Here is a 13612-nt window from a genome sequence, read left to right on the forward strand (position 1 = left end):
ATCTTCTCAAGGATCGTTAACCCGTCGGTCGCTAAGAATACCCCAATCTCATTGTGACATGTGCGGCGTCTTTCCCCCGAGAACGCGTCGCGACCTCTCTTCCTTTCAAATGCGTCTTCTACGCGAAATAAAAATGCAAGGCCGCGCGACTCTCGATCTTACCCAAGTTTACTCGAAATGAATCCCGGAGAAAAGAAACGCGTCACGATTTTTTAAGAATGCACGTCGCGTCACTCTTAAAGTTAGCTAACGACAAGTCAGGAAAGCACTGGAGGCGTTTCTCATCGAATAAATTGCGAATGCAACTTTGTTTGAAAATATGTAAACTTGAGCGGATACCCCACAAAGTCTCTTAAGATTCCATGACATAAAAAATATTGCAGTAATTAATAATAAAATACAAGAAAAAAATTGAACCGGCGAGAAGTGTCGATATCAGCTGAGAATTTAAATCACCTCTCACGCTGCATATGTATGTACACGTTGAAGCGAATAACTCAAATATTATTTCTCTTCACAACGCTATAATTTACGGCGCGTAATTCCGCGGGAATAACGCCAACGATAAATTTCGTCACACTTGTCACACGTGTGACAAGGCGCGAACCGACGATCGAGATTTTACATCACGCGTAGCACGCGCGCACACGCGCGTACATAAAGGCGCATAATGTAAACTCACCTCTTGTCCGTTCGGGGCAATGACCACGTCCACCTCGTCGAGATGCTGGCGATGTTCCGTGACCTCCGCGTGGATCTCCCTACCGTTGTACGTCAGGTATACCTTCTGACCGGGTACCAGCCGGGCGCTGGTGACGGAACCGAAGCCGGGGCCGATGAGGTCGCGATCCGAGTACTCGGTGCTGGGGTTCGGCGGGCATCCACCCGGCACGGCGTCGAAACGCACGGAGTAGAGGGTCTTCGGCGTCACGCTCTTCTGGCCCGGCGGCGACTCGGAGGCGGAGGCGGACGCGGCCTGCGGCGTCTTCACCGCGTAAATGGCGCCGCTGTAGTACTTGCCGTCCTCGCCGGGAGCGCACACCCTGGTGCCGATTATGCTGCGCTTCGCCAGCCTCTTGCCCGTCGACATTATTCGCTTCTCAGAGCTTCTGCCGACGACGCGATATCACTCGGTGGTCGGGATGCCTGTTTTCTCTCTCTCTCTCTCTCTCTTTTTTATAGTTTGCGCGTGTATACGTTGCTCGCAAAATCGATGAATGGATCGATTCCCTCGACGAGGACGATCGCTCGACGTTTTCCTCTCGCGCGGAGTGTCCCGTTGCACGTGGCACTTGATGGACGTCCTCCTCTCGGAGCACGCTCCGTTCAACAGTGTTCGAGGGGACAGTCGACACGAGGACACGAGGATACGGCACACTCGCGGATCCACAGAGTCACCCCGGATGCAGAGCGCGCGTGCCAAGACGACGCGAGAGTTCGAAATTTCAAGCTCGAGGATACAACACGCGCACGCTTGCCAAGCGTGTTCGACGCGCACCCCCCTAAGGACGCCGGCTCTCACGAGCGAGCGGCGAGGATGTCACTCGGCCACCACGGTTAAATTCCAAGGGAACGCTCGCTTTATCGCTCTCTCTTTCTCTCTCTCTCTCTCACACACTCGCTCTCTTCTAATCCCGCTTTAGGTCATCGTACCGTCCAACTTTTCGTCACGCACTGATCACACCGGTATGTGCCTGCCGCCGGCGGCGGTGGCAGTTTAAATTTGCGGGCGGGGGGGAAAGGAAGGGTAGGAGTCGCGGGGGCTCTCTAGACGTTGGAGGGACGCGGCGGCCTCCGCGGCCTGAACACAGAACTCAGCGTATCAACAAAGCGGCGTGCACCGTCGCCCGCGTTCGTCACGCCGTCCGCATATTCGAGGCACTTCGTGATCGATTCGTGGCGATGCGTTGGCGTGCACACGTTGGCTGACAGCATAATAATACGAGGCTGACGCGCCGATGATAGAAGATGGTAATCCGAAGCTGGACGACGGCTTAACCGGGTCGCGGTCGTGCGTTTAACAGTGATCCGTACGGGAGAAGGACTCGCGCCACCCGACATGTGATGCACAGCTGAGCGACCGGGAGGGACTGAGAGGACAGACTGCCAAGCGGCTTTCACTGCGCCGGCCGGCCGCCCGCCCGTCCGGGAAAAACAGCTGATAGATAACAACAAAGCCACGTGACCCGGCCTCGAGCGCCCATTGGCCGCTCGCTCTGACCTACTTACTCCGATTGGCCCTCCGCCCGGACAACGAGAGAAACGGGAAAAAATCGCAGGCTAGAGCGCTTAGGCAAAGAGCGCCTGCCCGACGAGACGCTCCACTCCGCTTCCCCCTCTCTCCCTCCCCTCCCTCCCTCATTTCTCCGCCGTGCGTACTCGGCGTTCCCGGCGTTTCTGCGAAGCGACGCCGACTTTATGCGCGTGTCTCTCGGACGAATGCTCGACGCGAGATGCCTCACGATCGGCTCTCGGAATCGAATTTCAACGAGCGGATGAAAGTACGGACGATTTTTCAGCGAAGCTGTCACGCAGCGGCGATCAGCTGTTACGCAAAATAACGCCCAGGCGGATTGTTTCGCCGTCAGCTGAGAATGTCGGTGACGAAACGACACGAGCGGCCGGTCGCTCGGCAAAGCATCCCAGCTTCGCGAGACATTCCCGTCGATCCCTCGATGCCATACTGCGTCCTATTTCTCGCGAAATACGTCATATTTTATCGAAGCGCCTCTGTGAGAGATCGACGACCCGCGTATCGTTCAGCGAAACGATCTCGCTCGTGCCCCCCGTGGCGTCTTTGCAGAGAAAAACACGCTTTCCGCTTCAGCTGTCAGCGTCGGGCGGCCATTTTGCGTCAGCTGAGTCGCTCGATGACGACACGCGGCGAGTGGAGAGTCTGCTGGCGGGACGCCTCGCGGGGCGAGGAGACATTTTTACGAAAGCTCACCTTGCTAACGACGAATAACGAGTACGAATCGCACGCGTCGCCTGTCGCGTACGTGTACGTGCTACATCCTTTCCCATCGTTTCTCGTTAAATGCGAGAGAATCGAGCGCGCGGACGCTCCAAGAGACGCATATCGTACGTAGACGAGTCGCAGGTCGCAGGCCGCAGGCCGGCGACGCAGGGAGCCGAGGGGACGCGCGTCAGCTGAGGGCGCCAGTGACGAAACGCGAGAGAGTGGACGGTCCGCGCGAGCTGCGTGCAACGTCGTTCCCGTTCCCGGCGTTGCGTCGCGCGTACTCCGCTCTCCGATGCGTAGTAAACGCATTTTTCCTGAATCGACGGCCCGACGAACGTTCGCGTCGTTCGTCGAGCGCGGGAGAGGCGAGGAGCCTCGGGTGACGAGGACGGATTTTATTAATGCCGGGTTAATTCGAGACCTCTGTCGGGGTCAATCGATCATCGTCCGCCCGGCGTTGGTCGCGAAGGTGAGGCTTCCCCGGCGGTGATCGCCATGGCGTCGCGGAGGACGCGCGATGAAAATGGCCGGAAGATGTTACGATGGTGACGGGGGATGGAGGGGGAAGGGTGAAAGGGGAGAGCGGAGGTGGAGAAGGCGAACCGGCGAAATAGAAGGCAACGGTCCACGCGCGTTCCCAGCAGCCTATCCTAGATTTATTTCCGTGGACGGGTTGCGCAATATACGCGCCTCGCTGGTTAAGCTCGGTAATCGCTGACCCTCATTATAAGTACGGAAGACGCGCCAAAGGGTAATGAGCGTCGTTTACCGAAGGCCCCGATGACACTCGTCGTCCCCGTCGCTGTCGCGTCGCGATCCGATGTCTCTGTTGATTCTTCAGCCAGCGCGATTCATTTAAATCCCGCGTCATTACGATGAATCGGGCTTGATAATACCATGAATCTATGTTTATGTGTATATGTACATTTCTGAAATATGGTGTTTAACTTTTCCTATGTGTTAGTTTTAATAACAATAAATAAATAAAATTCTTTTTATTAGGAAAGCCATACAGTAGCTAATATTTTAATTGTAGACCTTAGAAAGTATAAATATATCGCCAATATATTGCCAATATATATAAGAATATTTCGAAACCACAAAATTATAGTTACAACAAATGCTACAACGAAAAATTTTAATTTGTTTTATGAAATTTCTTATACAGATCATATATATACTTATCTCTTTTTTACTTAAATTAATTTGAATATCGTATTACTATTAATAATCATATCGATAAATAAAACTGACCGCAAAAGTGCATCAAAAGTTAATTTTATAAATAGAGATAATATTGTCCTTGTGTTTTCTTTCTTACAAATTGCTTATTAAATAATCATAAAAATTACAGTAAAATATGTATTAACTTAAGATATAGATGTATCTGAAGAATTGCTGAATTAAAAAATTAAGATCTCCTCTTCTTTGTGTCCTTTTTCCTAAATTACTGACAAAGTTATTTATATCAAAAGGTCAAAGGATAAATAATAATATACTAAAATGATAATAACTTTAACTCAACCATTTTCCATTTGATAAATTGACGAATTTTACTATATTTGAAAATTTTGAAGAATTTGCGTTCATTTCCGTTAAAATTGGAAGATTATTTCTTAACCGGAAGAATTTTTCGGTAGGATGTACAAATTTATCGCGGTTCTTTCTCTTGGTTTGCGATAAAGCATTTTTTCCAAGTGTTTCATACGCAATAGAATATGCCATTGTGTACTGAACATATTCCATTCAAGTTTACAGAAAAAAATTGTAATTAGAAAGTTTGGCAATGTATGTTAAAAGTATAGAAATTTCTCTGTTAAAGAGAAAGTTTATATAAGGTCAGGCTGTAGTCACAAAGATAGAATTCACATAAATCATTTAAAATCCCATATAATATGTCTTGTCCGGACGTGTTTGCTTCTCCTAATAGGATTAGCATTTCCTGCAAAGCCAATTCTTAAAAAGCATGCATTAAAAAAGAATGGTCTCCTGCAACCGTAATAATTATCTGAAAAATAATTCTATGAAAAACTACCTGAAGCAGACAAATGATGATTAGCAAATATTGTAAATACCGTAAATATTTTTAATTATAAATACCGTATATATTTTTCATTTAATCAATCTAAGTAATAAAAATAGAATTTAAATATGAAATGATGATTAACAAATATTGTAATATCGCATACATTTTTCATTTAATCAATCTAAATGATAGAGATAGAATTTAAATCTGATTTCTTAACGAAATTTAGAAAAAAAATCTTTCTGTGGCGCTTATTCACATTTAAATTAATCATGTTTACTATAAAATTTGACTGATACACAGAAAAATCGTTTTTTAACAAAGATCATTCCAACTGTAGTCGAAATTTTATATAATGTAGTGATTAATATTCGGCGATGGAATCTAAATTTGTTAGAAAATATTACTGGAATTTGCTGCTATAAATTTTACACGTTATAAACCATTCTAATAGATACAATTAGCTGTCTAATAGATACAATAGCGATAAATTTTTATTATTACTAGAAATCTAGACATCAGCAACACATTTTTTTAAATGTACAAAATGAAAACAGGATAACAGTATGATGCATCGCAGTATATACATCGCTTTGTCATAGCCACACGTTAGTGAGATAAGATTATACCAGTACACGGCAATTTCGTGCTTCGTGAAGAACCGACGATGTGTATCGAGCGAAAAATTGTCAGATATCAATGATGATTCGTCTTCGAAATTATCGTTTTTGCGTTCTCTGTACAATTTGAACGGCTCACCATGACACGTAAAACAATTAGAACCTTATTTATTGCTCTCGTCTTTCAAGTAGTTGTAATTGGTGTTTTAGTGCACTCGACATCCGAAAAATGTCCACTGTTATGTGACTGCGAGATTTGGTATGGATTGCAATATGCCTCTTGTGTCGGACGCCATCTTTATAGCATTCATACAGGTGTGCCAAGCACCGTGCAAGCTTTAGATTTGTCGAATAATTCGATATCTATTTTAAATAATTATGAACTAGCGGTGAGTATGCACACAGGCGCATTTTCCATGCAACGGATATTTAACAAAAGATCCATCTATTTATTCATCATGGTTTATACAAAAAATTAATAAATTAACTTAAAATACCTGGTAAAATACTGGTTATGTGTTTCTAACAATAACAATAAATTAAAATGAACCTATGTGTGGCTCTTTTGTTAGACAATTGTCAAACATCAATTATTATTTACAATTCTAAAATTCAGTTAACATTATGACTTTTGAGTTGTAACATTTTCCTTTTCACGCATACTTTTTATAAATCTTTATTTTTTTTATACAAAAGATGTTGATCATAAATTATTTTTTAGAAAAAAGAAAAGGTCATCTTTAAAAAGAATATAATATAATATATAATACTTAAAATAATATACAATACTTAAAATAATATATAATACTTAAAAAAATATAATACTTAAAAAGAATATAATACGTACACACACAATAAAATTGAAAGAAAAGAAAAGAAATAAATTTTTATACAGAATATTTAGCTTTGTCATATATGCCATTTCTTAAGAAATCTAAAAAACCGTTTTTTTAAGAAAGACAATAATAAAATTTGTTTAAAATTTCAACGAATAATTCGGAAAACTTTTTCGTAGTATGTAATAAATAAAATTTCAAATATATTCTAAGAAGAACAAAAGAATTATTATAAAATATTTTCAATTAATAAATCCATTTATACATTTATATATAAATATATATGGAAGAGTGGAGGTTTTCTTTTAGCATATATAAACTTTAATTTCTGAATATTTCCCGCTGATTGTTTACAAATAACTTAAGCTTTCTTTTTTGTTTTAGGATGCAGGATTGTTGAGACTTAAATATCTCAATCTTTCTACAAATGCAATCAGCGAAATTGGCTTAAATGCTTTCGATAGATTATCTGAATTAACAGTTCTTGATTTATCTCAGAATCATCTTTACTACCTTTTGTCAGATATTTTTATATCAGCAAAGAATTTACGAATACTCCGACTCTCAAAAAACAATTTTAATTCTCAAGTACCAAAATTGAAAAGCTCTTGGCTCACGGTAACAACAATATAAATTAAGCATTAAAAATATGTACAGTAGTCATATTATATCGTATATATGTTTATCTTATATAAAATGTATAACGTTTTACGAATAAGTATTTTTCACAAATAAATTATTTCAATGCTAATTATGTAACATTTTGAATGTAATGAAATTGTAACACATTTACATATATATGTAAATGTCTTTTTATCTTTTTTAAATTATTTTCTAATGTAAATAATTTAAAAAGGCAAAAGGACATACATGTGTGTAAATGTGTTGTAATTTCATTACAATGAAAATATTACACTAACAATATTACACTGAAATAATTCTATAAATGTATTTCTTATTTTCTTGTGTAGGATTTAATTCTGAGCTCTTGTCAAATTAGCTATATACCGATGGATGCTTTTATCGGACTCTCACATCTTCGTAATCTTGATCTTTCAAATAACTTGATGATTCAATTAAATAATGTCGTCTTGGACAGATTGCAATTTTTAAAAACATTATCAATAGAGGGGTGAGACGACGAGAAATTTATTAATTTAATTTAATATTCAATTTTTCATAAAAAGCTTATTTTTATATAACATATTATTATATCTGTAATTTTTTTAAAATGTTTAGAAAAAAGTATTTTTATATTTCAATATTTCAATGATTGATATGTTTGTATGTTCTTTATGCAATTTTTTTTTTCAGAAATCCCTGGTCCTGTGATCAACTTACGCGTGATTTACAGATATATTTGGCTCGTAGGAATATACAATATTATCCAGTATGCACAACAAATTTAGAGCCAAAGAAATTTGAAAAAATGATTGTCTATAATCCACAGATAAAACATCGTCCCTCGATAATTTCGGATTCAAACATAAAAAAAAATATGATAACAAAAAAGCACTCTGCATTTACACCGATATACAAAAATATGACTACTTGTGTTAATGCGACAAACAATGCGAATTTTACAAAAACATTAAATGCTATATCGCCGTATTGGCTCCTCGCACTTGGATTTTTAGTTGGTAGTGCCTGTGGCATGTTTGTATGTTATATTTGGCTTACAAAGAAAATATCTTGCTGTTGTGGCTATCGCCAACCAAGAGATAACGATGCTCAAAGAATTTCGTTACTGCAAAGTTTATGGCAGTTTGAAGATTCTGTTTTCCATGAAGACGCGGTATCTTGTCCTGATACTCCACCGCCACCATATCGTGAAGTCATGCTGCGACCGGGGCTTTATCGTAATCCAAGCGTTACATTAAACTTAAATAATAATGCTGCCACAAATAGTACAGGGTATAATTAGATTATAAGATAATGTTATATTATTATTGATTTGTAAAACGACATTAGTGCATAGATAAATGTAAAATATGTTGATAGTATTCATCTATATTGTTTGCATTTATGAAAAAATATCTAGCAAAATATGATTTTGTGAGATAAAATAAATTTTCTAAATTAAAAAAAATGAATTTAACAGATTTAATATATTTAATAGATAAAATTCGTAGAAAAAGAGTATGCTGCTAATGCAATATATATTATTTTAAATCTTTCTTCATTATAGTAACAAAAAAAAATTTAAATTGTTTTTATATGCCAATCAACGATTTAATACAAGTTTTAATTAAAAAATTTATTACATTTATATAATAAGCTTAACTTATATAATGCAACTGAAAATTAATATATAAAATACATCACATTCTTAATTATTTCAGCAATGAAAGACTCATGCGCATAATTTTTTATTGTTTGATATTGTTAAAATAAATAAACAATGCATTGATATGATATAGCATATATTACTGAATAACATATATTATTGAATAAAGAAAAATTTCTTAATTTTTGTGTGTGTGTATAAAATACTATATACACATTATACATTATATGTACAATAACATAATACAAAGTATATAATTTTAATAATTATATCTATATATCTATATATATATTGTCCTTTTTTTATTAACATAAACTTCAAACAGACGTGTGACTATCTGAAGTATTAGGTCATTGTAGCGTGGCCTCATCAAATCGTCTTACATTGTTTTCATCTATGCTTTGGATCGTGTTTAATGTAACGATCTTACCAATCTCGGAGATTAACTTTTCTGTCACTTCATGGTTGTATCTTGTCCCACGAAGATTGCTAATCACACTCGCATCTTGATCACAGGTTGATACTAATCCAGCAGGTAAGCTCATTCTGATTTCTTCCACGATACCGTTTTGTATCTCCAAGCTTAAATTTAAGCGATGTATTTTATCATCATTAGTAGGAACATCGAGCATACGAGTAACTGTGAATTTTGGCGTCTTGCCGAAATTCCAATCCCAGGAACGAAACTCGTTGATAAGTTGATTGATTCCTGTACATATATAATTCCATTTTATGAAGATATTTTAATAAGTTTTAGCGAATATTAGATATACATGTATTTTATTCTCTTAATAATTGTGATAGTAAGCATTTTTTCTAAAATTGTTAAAAAAGTAAATCATGTTTTTTATTTTCAATATATTTTTCGAGTAATAAATCAATTTTCCAATACACACCAGGAAACCAATCTTCGTTTGGATAGATAAACTGGAAGCCTTTCTGTTGTCGAACGAGATCATATTGTCCGTCTTCGCAAACGAGAGCCTTCGTACGCATATATTCCCAGCCAATAGCAGATATAAGTTTATCCATTTGGATATTTGGATTTATGTCAGACAAATTCTTTATTGCTGAATGTGTAGAAGTCGTTGCATTCGTAACGATACCATTCTGAAAGAATGTATTAGTCAGTTATCTTTTTTCTTCTCATAGTTAAGCAATAAATCATGAAATTATCATCTGCAAACAATAGCGCGATATTGATACATCACCGCAGTATTATTGTCTTGCAAAATTGTGTTTTTTTCAGGACGTATATAAACGCACATATTTAAAAAGCACATGTATTGCTTATATGTGTCGATTATATCAAAGACAAAAATCTTACCTCTCTTCTTTCAAGAATAGAGTTCAAATTGGTTTTATTCACATTAACTAAAAGCGTGCAATGATGATAAGCATTCGATATTCCTAATTTGGCAGCTGTTCCAGATACCTACATAATAATACAAAAAATATATTATATATTTGTAGTTAAAATAGGAAAAATTATTTTTATCAATTTCCTTAAATTTTTTGCTTGCAAAAAATCAGTAACAACGTACTAACGTTGTAACATTCGGAAGAATTTGTAATTTTAAAATAAATTTAGAATAAATAAATTATAATATTTTGTAACGAGTATAATCTATTTTTAGAATCACATGAATACGTTTAAAGAGCGTTCATCATTCGTACTGAAATATTTCGTTTTCACGTTATATATGATTATATAATGATATTTATTATATCTGTTGGCGTGTTATACATAAATTTTATATAATAGTCGTTTAATTCACAATAATTAATAAAAATGTTTAAATCACATATTTCGCGGATACAAATAAGACGAATCTCTAGATAATTACCTTGTAGTCTCCGTCAACTATAATATCGTCGCGTTTGTTGATCTCGCTTTTTAAGGCCCAATGTCGAAACAAAGCGTTTGTGATGATACTGAGATCATAATATCGATTGTATCTGTCTCTTCGTGTGAAGAAGGTCAAATTGAGATTGCCTCTGTCGTGGTAAACGGTACCGCCACCGCTATTTCGTCGCGCCAGATCTATGCCTTTCTTCTCGGCTGCGTGAACGTTGCACTCGAGCCAGGGATTCTGATGACGACCGAACACCACGCAAGGATTGTTTCTATAGAGGAGCAACACGTGGTGTTTGGAAAAGTTAAAGTTGCGATACAACCAATGCTCCAGCGCCAGATTGACGAACACGTTCGTGGATTGCGAAATGAATACCGTCTTCTTGATCGAATCGATTTTATTGCTCGTGGTGGAGGTGAACACGTGTCTGGCGACTCCAATACTGTCGAGACGCGGGAGGCAGCGTCTGGCGACGACGATCAGTCTGACTGGCAGAAACATTGCGTGGTGTGCGAAGAAACCGTAGAACTCCCTGACTGACGAACGGTCGATCAGCTGCGGACTACCTGATTAACGTCACCGTGTGACGTAACTCGTGCCGTCTCTTTATCTGTATATTAGTCTTGATCTGAAACGAACCGCGATGTTTTCGAGTTGTAAATTCTAACCTCGTGCAAAGTCAACTCTGACTTGGTCGATGTATCTCGATCCCTATTAATGGCGGAGACGTCTCGTGACGTTGGTCTGAGTCGCAGTCACGGAAATCAGGTAGTCGTGCAGGGCGATAGTTTGGTGCAGCCACTTCCAGGTCTGATCCAGGGAGTAGATGCGGTACCGGATACCCAAACAATCTCGACAGTCCTTTTGCATTCCTCCGTGTGCTGACAGTTTGAATTTCAAGTTAAATCCACCTGCGCCGGAAGTAAGAGTCTCCGAGATACCTCCCTTCGATGCCCGCTGGTGACGATCGCTGTTGTTCGCACGAGATACAAATAACTTTCCTTGATTCGTCGATGCTTGCGGTCGGTGAGCGCGGAATGAGACGTGCTCTCGGATTTAGATTTTATATGAAGACGATGCGCGACTTTTTCTACCCGCAACGAAGGTAAAGAGAGAGGGGATCTCATTTAGCTCCTCGGGGAGAGGTTATCTGAGTGCGAAGCACAAAGTACAGCTGTCCGGTGCGTGATACTAGTCGCGACAGCCATTCTCTTCGCCTGTTCCATCCATCCCCACTCGCGACCGAATTTCAGATGCGTAAATATCGCGATAAGAACCCCTCCCTCCTGTTCGCTTGTTATCTGAAAAATACGTTTTCGAACCATGTATACATTATGGCGTCTTGTTTTGCGTTACTGACTGTATGCTGTTGATTTTACAGCTAATATGCATGTAAAAAACGTATAAACGTACAAGCATATAAGAAGAAAATATTACGTAATAATTCTTTTTCATTATATAAAAATTTTAATTTAAAAAGTTATATAAAAGTTATATTTCATATATATTTTCTTTCTCTTTCTCTCTTTTTTCTTATCGATAACATGTGAAAATTAAGAATCATGATCTTAATATTATACTTAATATTATGCGAATTGTAGTTTTAATCAGAGAGAGTTTATATACTTATAAATTAGGAATATTATATATATATATATATATATATATATATATATATATATATATATAACAGATAAACGATTTTATATGTGACATTTTTTCTTTGTTTTCTATTTCTTTCATCTTTTCTCATTTATCATTAAAAAGAAGTTCCGATATGCAAGCTTTTTTTAATGATGTTTTAACGATATTTATTTGATCAAATCAAATTCTGTTAATAATTTGATTTGGATGGCTAGAATTTGTACGAGTTAACAACTCTGTTAAGATCACTATTGATATAATGGCCGGAATTCATAGTCCGATTTTATATTCAAGATTGTCTTAAGTCTGGTCTTAGGTCGTCTTAAGATTCTGTTCAGCCAATGAAATAGCCGTATAACATTTTCAAACCTTACTTAAGATGATCTTGAATATAAGATCGGACTATGAATTCCGACCAATGATGTAATATTTTGTCAGGATGATAAGCTTTAATTTTGTCCAAGCTTCTTAAAGCGTTATATCTCTTATTTTCACGCGAATACATTTCGTTAATATAAAATTTCGTTGATACTCCAAAACTCTGGCATCGATTAAGTCTGATTGAAAAAATCTTATGTATCTTAAATGTAATTTCTTTGAATTTCGAGGACACAATTGATTTTAATCTTAATATTGATTAAAATGAAAATACAATCAACAAATTTGTGGCTTTAATAGAATTAAAAATCTAAAGAAAAACTATTTAATGTTTTCTCTTTTCTCTGATCATTACTTTTATAATTTTAAATTTTCTAATATTAGAATTATCTATATATACATGTATCTCGAATTTATAAAATACTTATAAAATACCAAGCTATATATATAATATATGAATAAAGTATATGATCGTTTAATCGATCATGGATGTCGCAACAAACATCGTATCAATTGTCGCGTTACTTCGTTCAAGCTGATGAATGCACTCAAATCTTTTTTTTTACCGCTATCCCTCCTTGACTATTTATAACATACTTATGTCGAGATATCACGACTATGATAGTAGTGCGTGTATTTGCAATATATAGTGTGTTGGACCACTCGCAAAGTTGTTCACGTGTCAATTGCTATCGCTACACTCCTAGAGAGGGCTATCGAGGTCCACTGATAAGGCCTTATCATTCTATACTCCTACCCTTCCCCTTCTCCCCCCCCATGGGTAGCAATGCTGACGTTGAACTTAAATATGTTGACGCATAAAAATTAAAAAGGAACAAAATTCGTGGATCAATATATCGCTTCTCGATGCTTGTCTCGTGGCAATTAACATATGATCAGTATGGACCCGAACATATGATCAGTACTACTTTTATACATGTTTATCAGAATAATTTTAGTGCCATACATTGATATACGTTGATTGTATATTAACTATCGCTAA

General features: G+C 37.7%; 3 protein-coding genes across 7 annotated transcripts in view; 1 reads left to right on the top strand and 2 right to left on the bottom strand.

Moving 5' to 3' along the window:
- Positions 1-2111, bottom strand: part of Glut4ef (Glucose transporter 4 enhancer factor) — an 82842-nt gene extending 80731 nt beyond the window's left edge. For 2 of the 4 annotated variants that reach the window (XM_083099509.1, XM_083099508.1), the window contains exon 1: positions 683-2110. In XM_083099509.1, coding sequence (XP_082955635.1) covers positions 683-1090 — 408 coding nt within the window. In that variant the 5' untranslated portion in view covers positions 1091-2110. Of the gene's footprint in view, positions 1-682 lie in introns of all 4 variants that reach the window. The other 2 variants (XM_083099507.1, XM_083099510.1) reach the window with 2 other exon arrangements.
- An 841-nt stretch (positions 2112-2952) lies between these two features.
- LOC145971632 (uncharacterized) lies at positions 2953-8779 on the top strand. 2 transcript variants are annotated; one of them, XM_083099521.1, is made up of 5 exons: positions 2953-2968; positions 5819-5997; positions 6829-7062; positions 7416-7576; positions 7759-8779. In XM_083099521.1, coding segments are annotated over exons 1-5 (1185 nt in total). In that variant the 5' UTR covers positions 2953-2967; the 3' UTR covers positions 8369-8779. The 2 variants fall into 2 exon arrangements, with proteins under 2 accessions (XP_082955647.1, XP_082955646.1); XM_083099520.1 differs by lacking the exon at positions 2953-2968 and having other exon boundaries at positions 5466-5997; positions 7759-8764.
- Positions 8780-8850: 71 nt separating this feature from the next.
- On the bottom strand, positions 8851-11300 carry Lipt1 (Lipoyltransferase 1). Its single transcript, XM_083099523.1, has 4 exons — positions 10579-11300; positions 10059-10166; positions 9628-9841; positions 8851-9440 (listed from the first exon to the last, which is right to left on the bottom strand). The coding sequence occupies exons 1-4, from the start codon at positions 11086-11088 to the stop codon at positions 9082-9084; spliced, it is 1191 nt and encodes a 396-aa protein (XP_082955649.1). The 5' UTR covers positions 11089-11300; the 3' UTR covers positions 8851-9081.
- Between the last annotated feature and the right edge of the window lie 2312 nt (positions 11301-13612).

Source organism: Camponotus vicinus, unplaced genomic scaffold, assembly GCF_025532165.1.
Source record: "Camponotus vicinus isolate PSW18456_S1 unplaced genomic scaffold, iyCamVici1.0 SCAF_5, whole genome shotgun sequence".
Lineage (NCBI taxonomy): Eukaryota > Metazoa > Arthropoda > Insecta > Hymenoptera > Formicidae > Camponotus > Camponotus vicinus.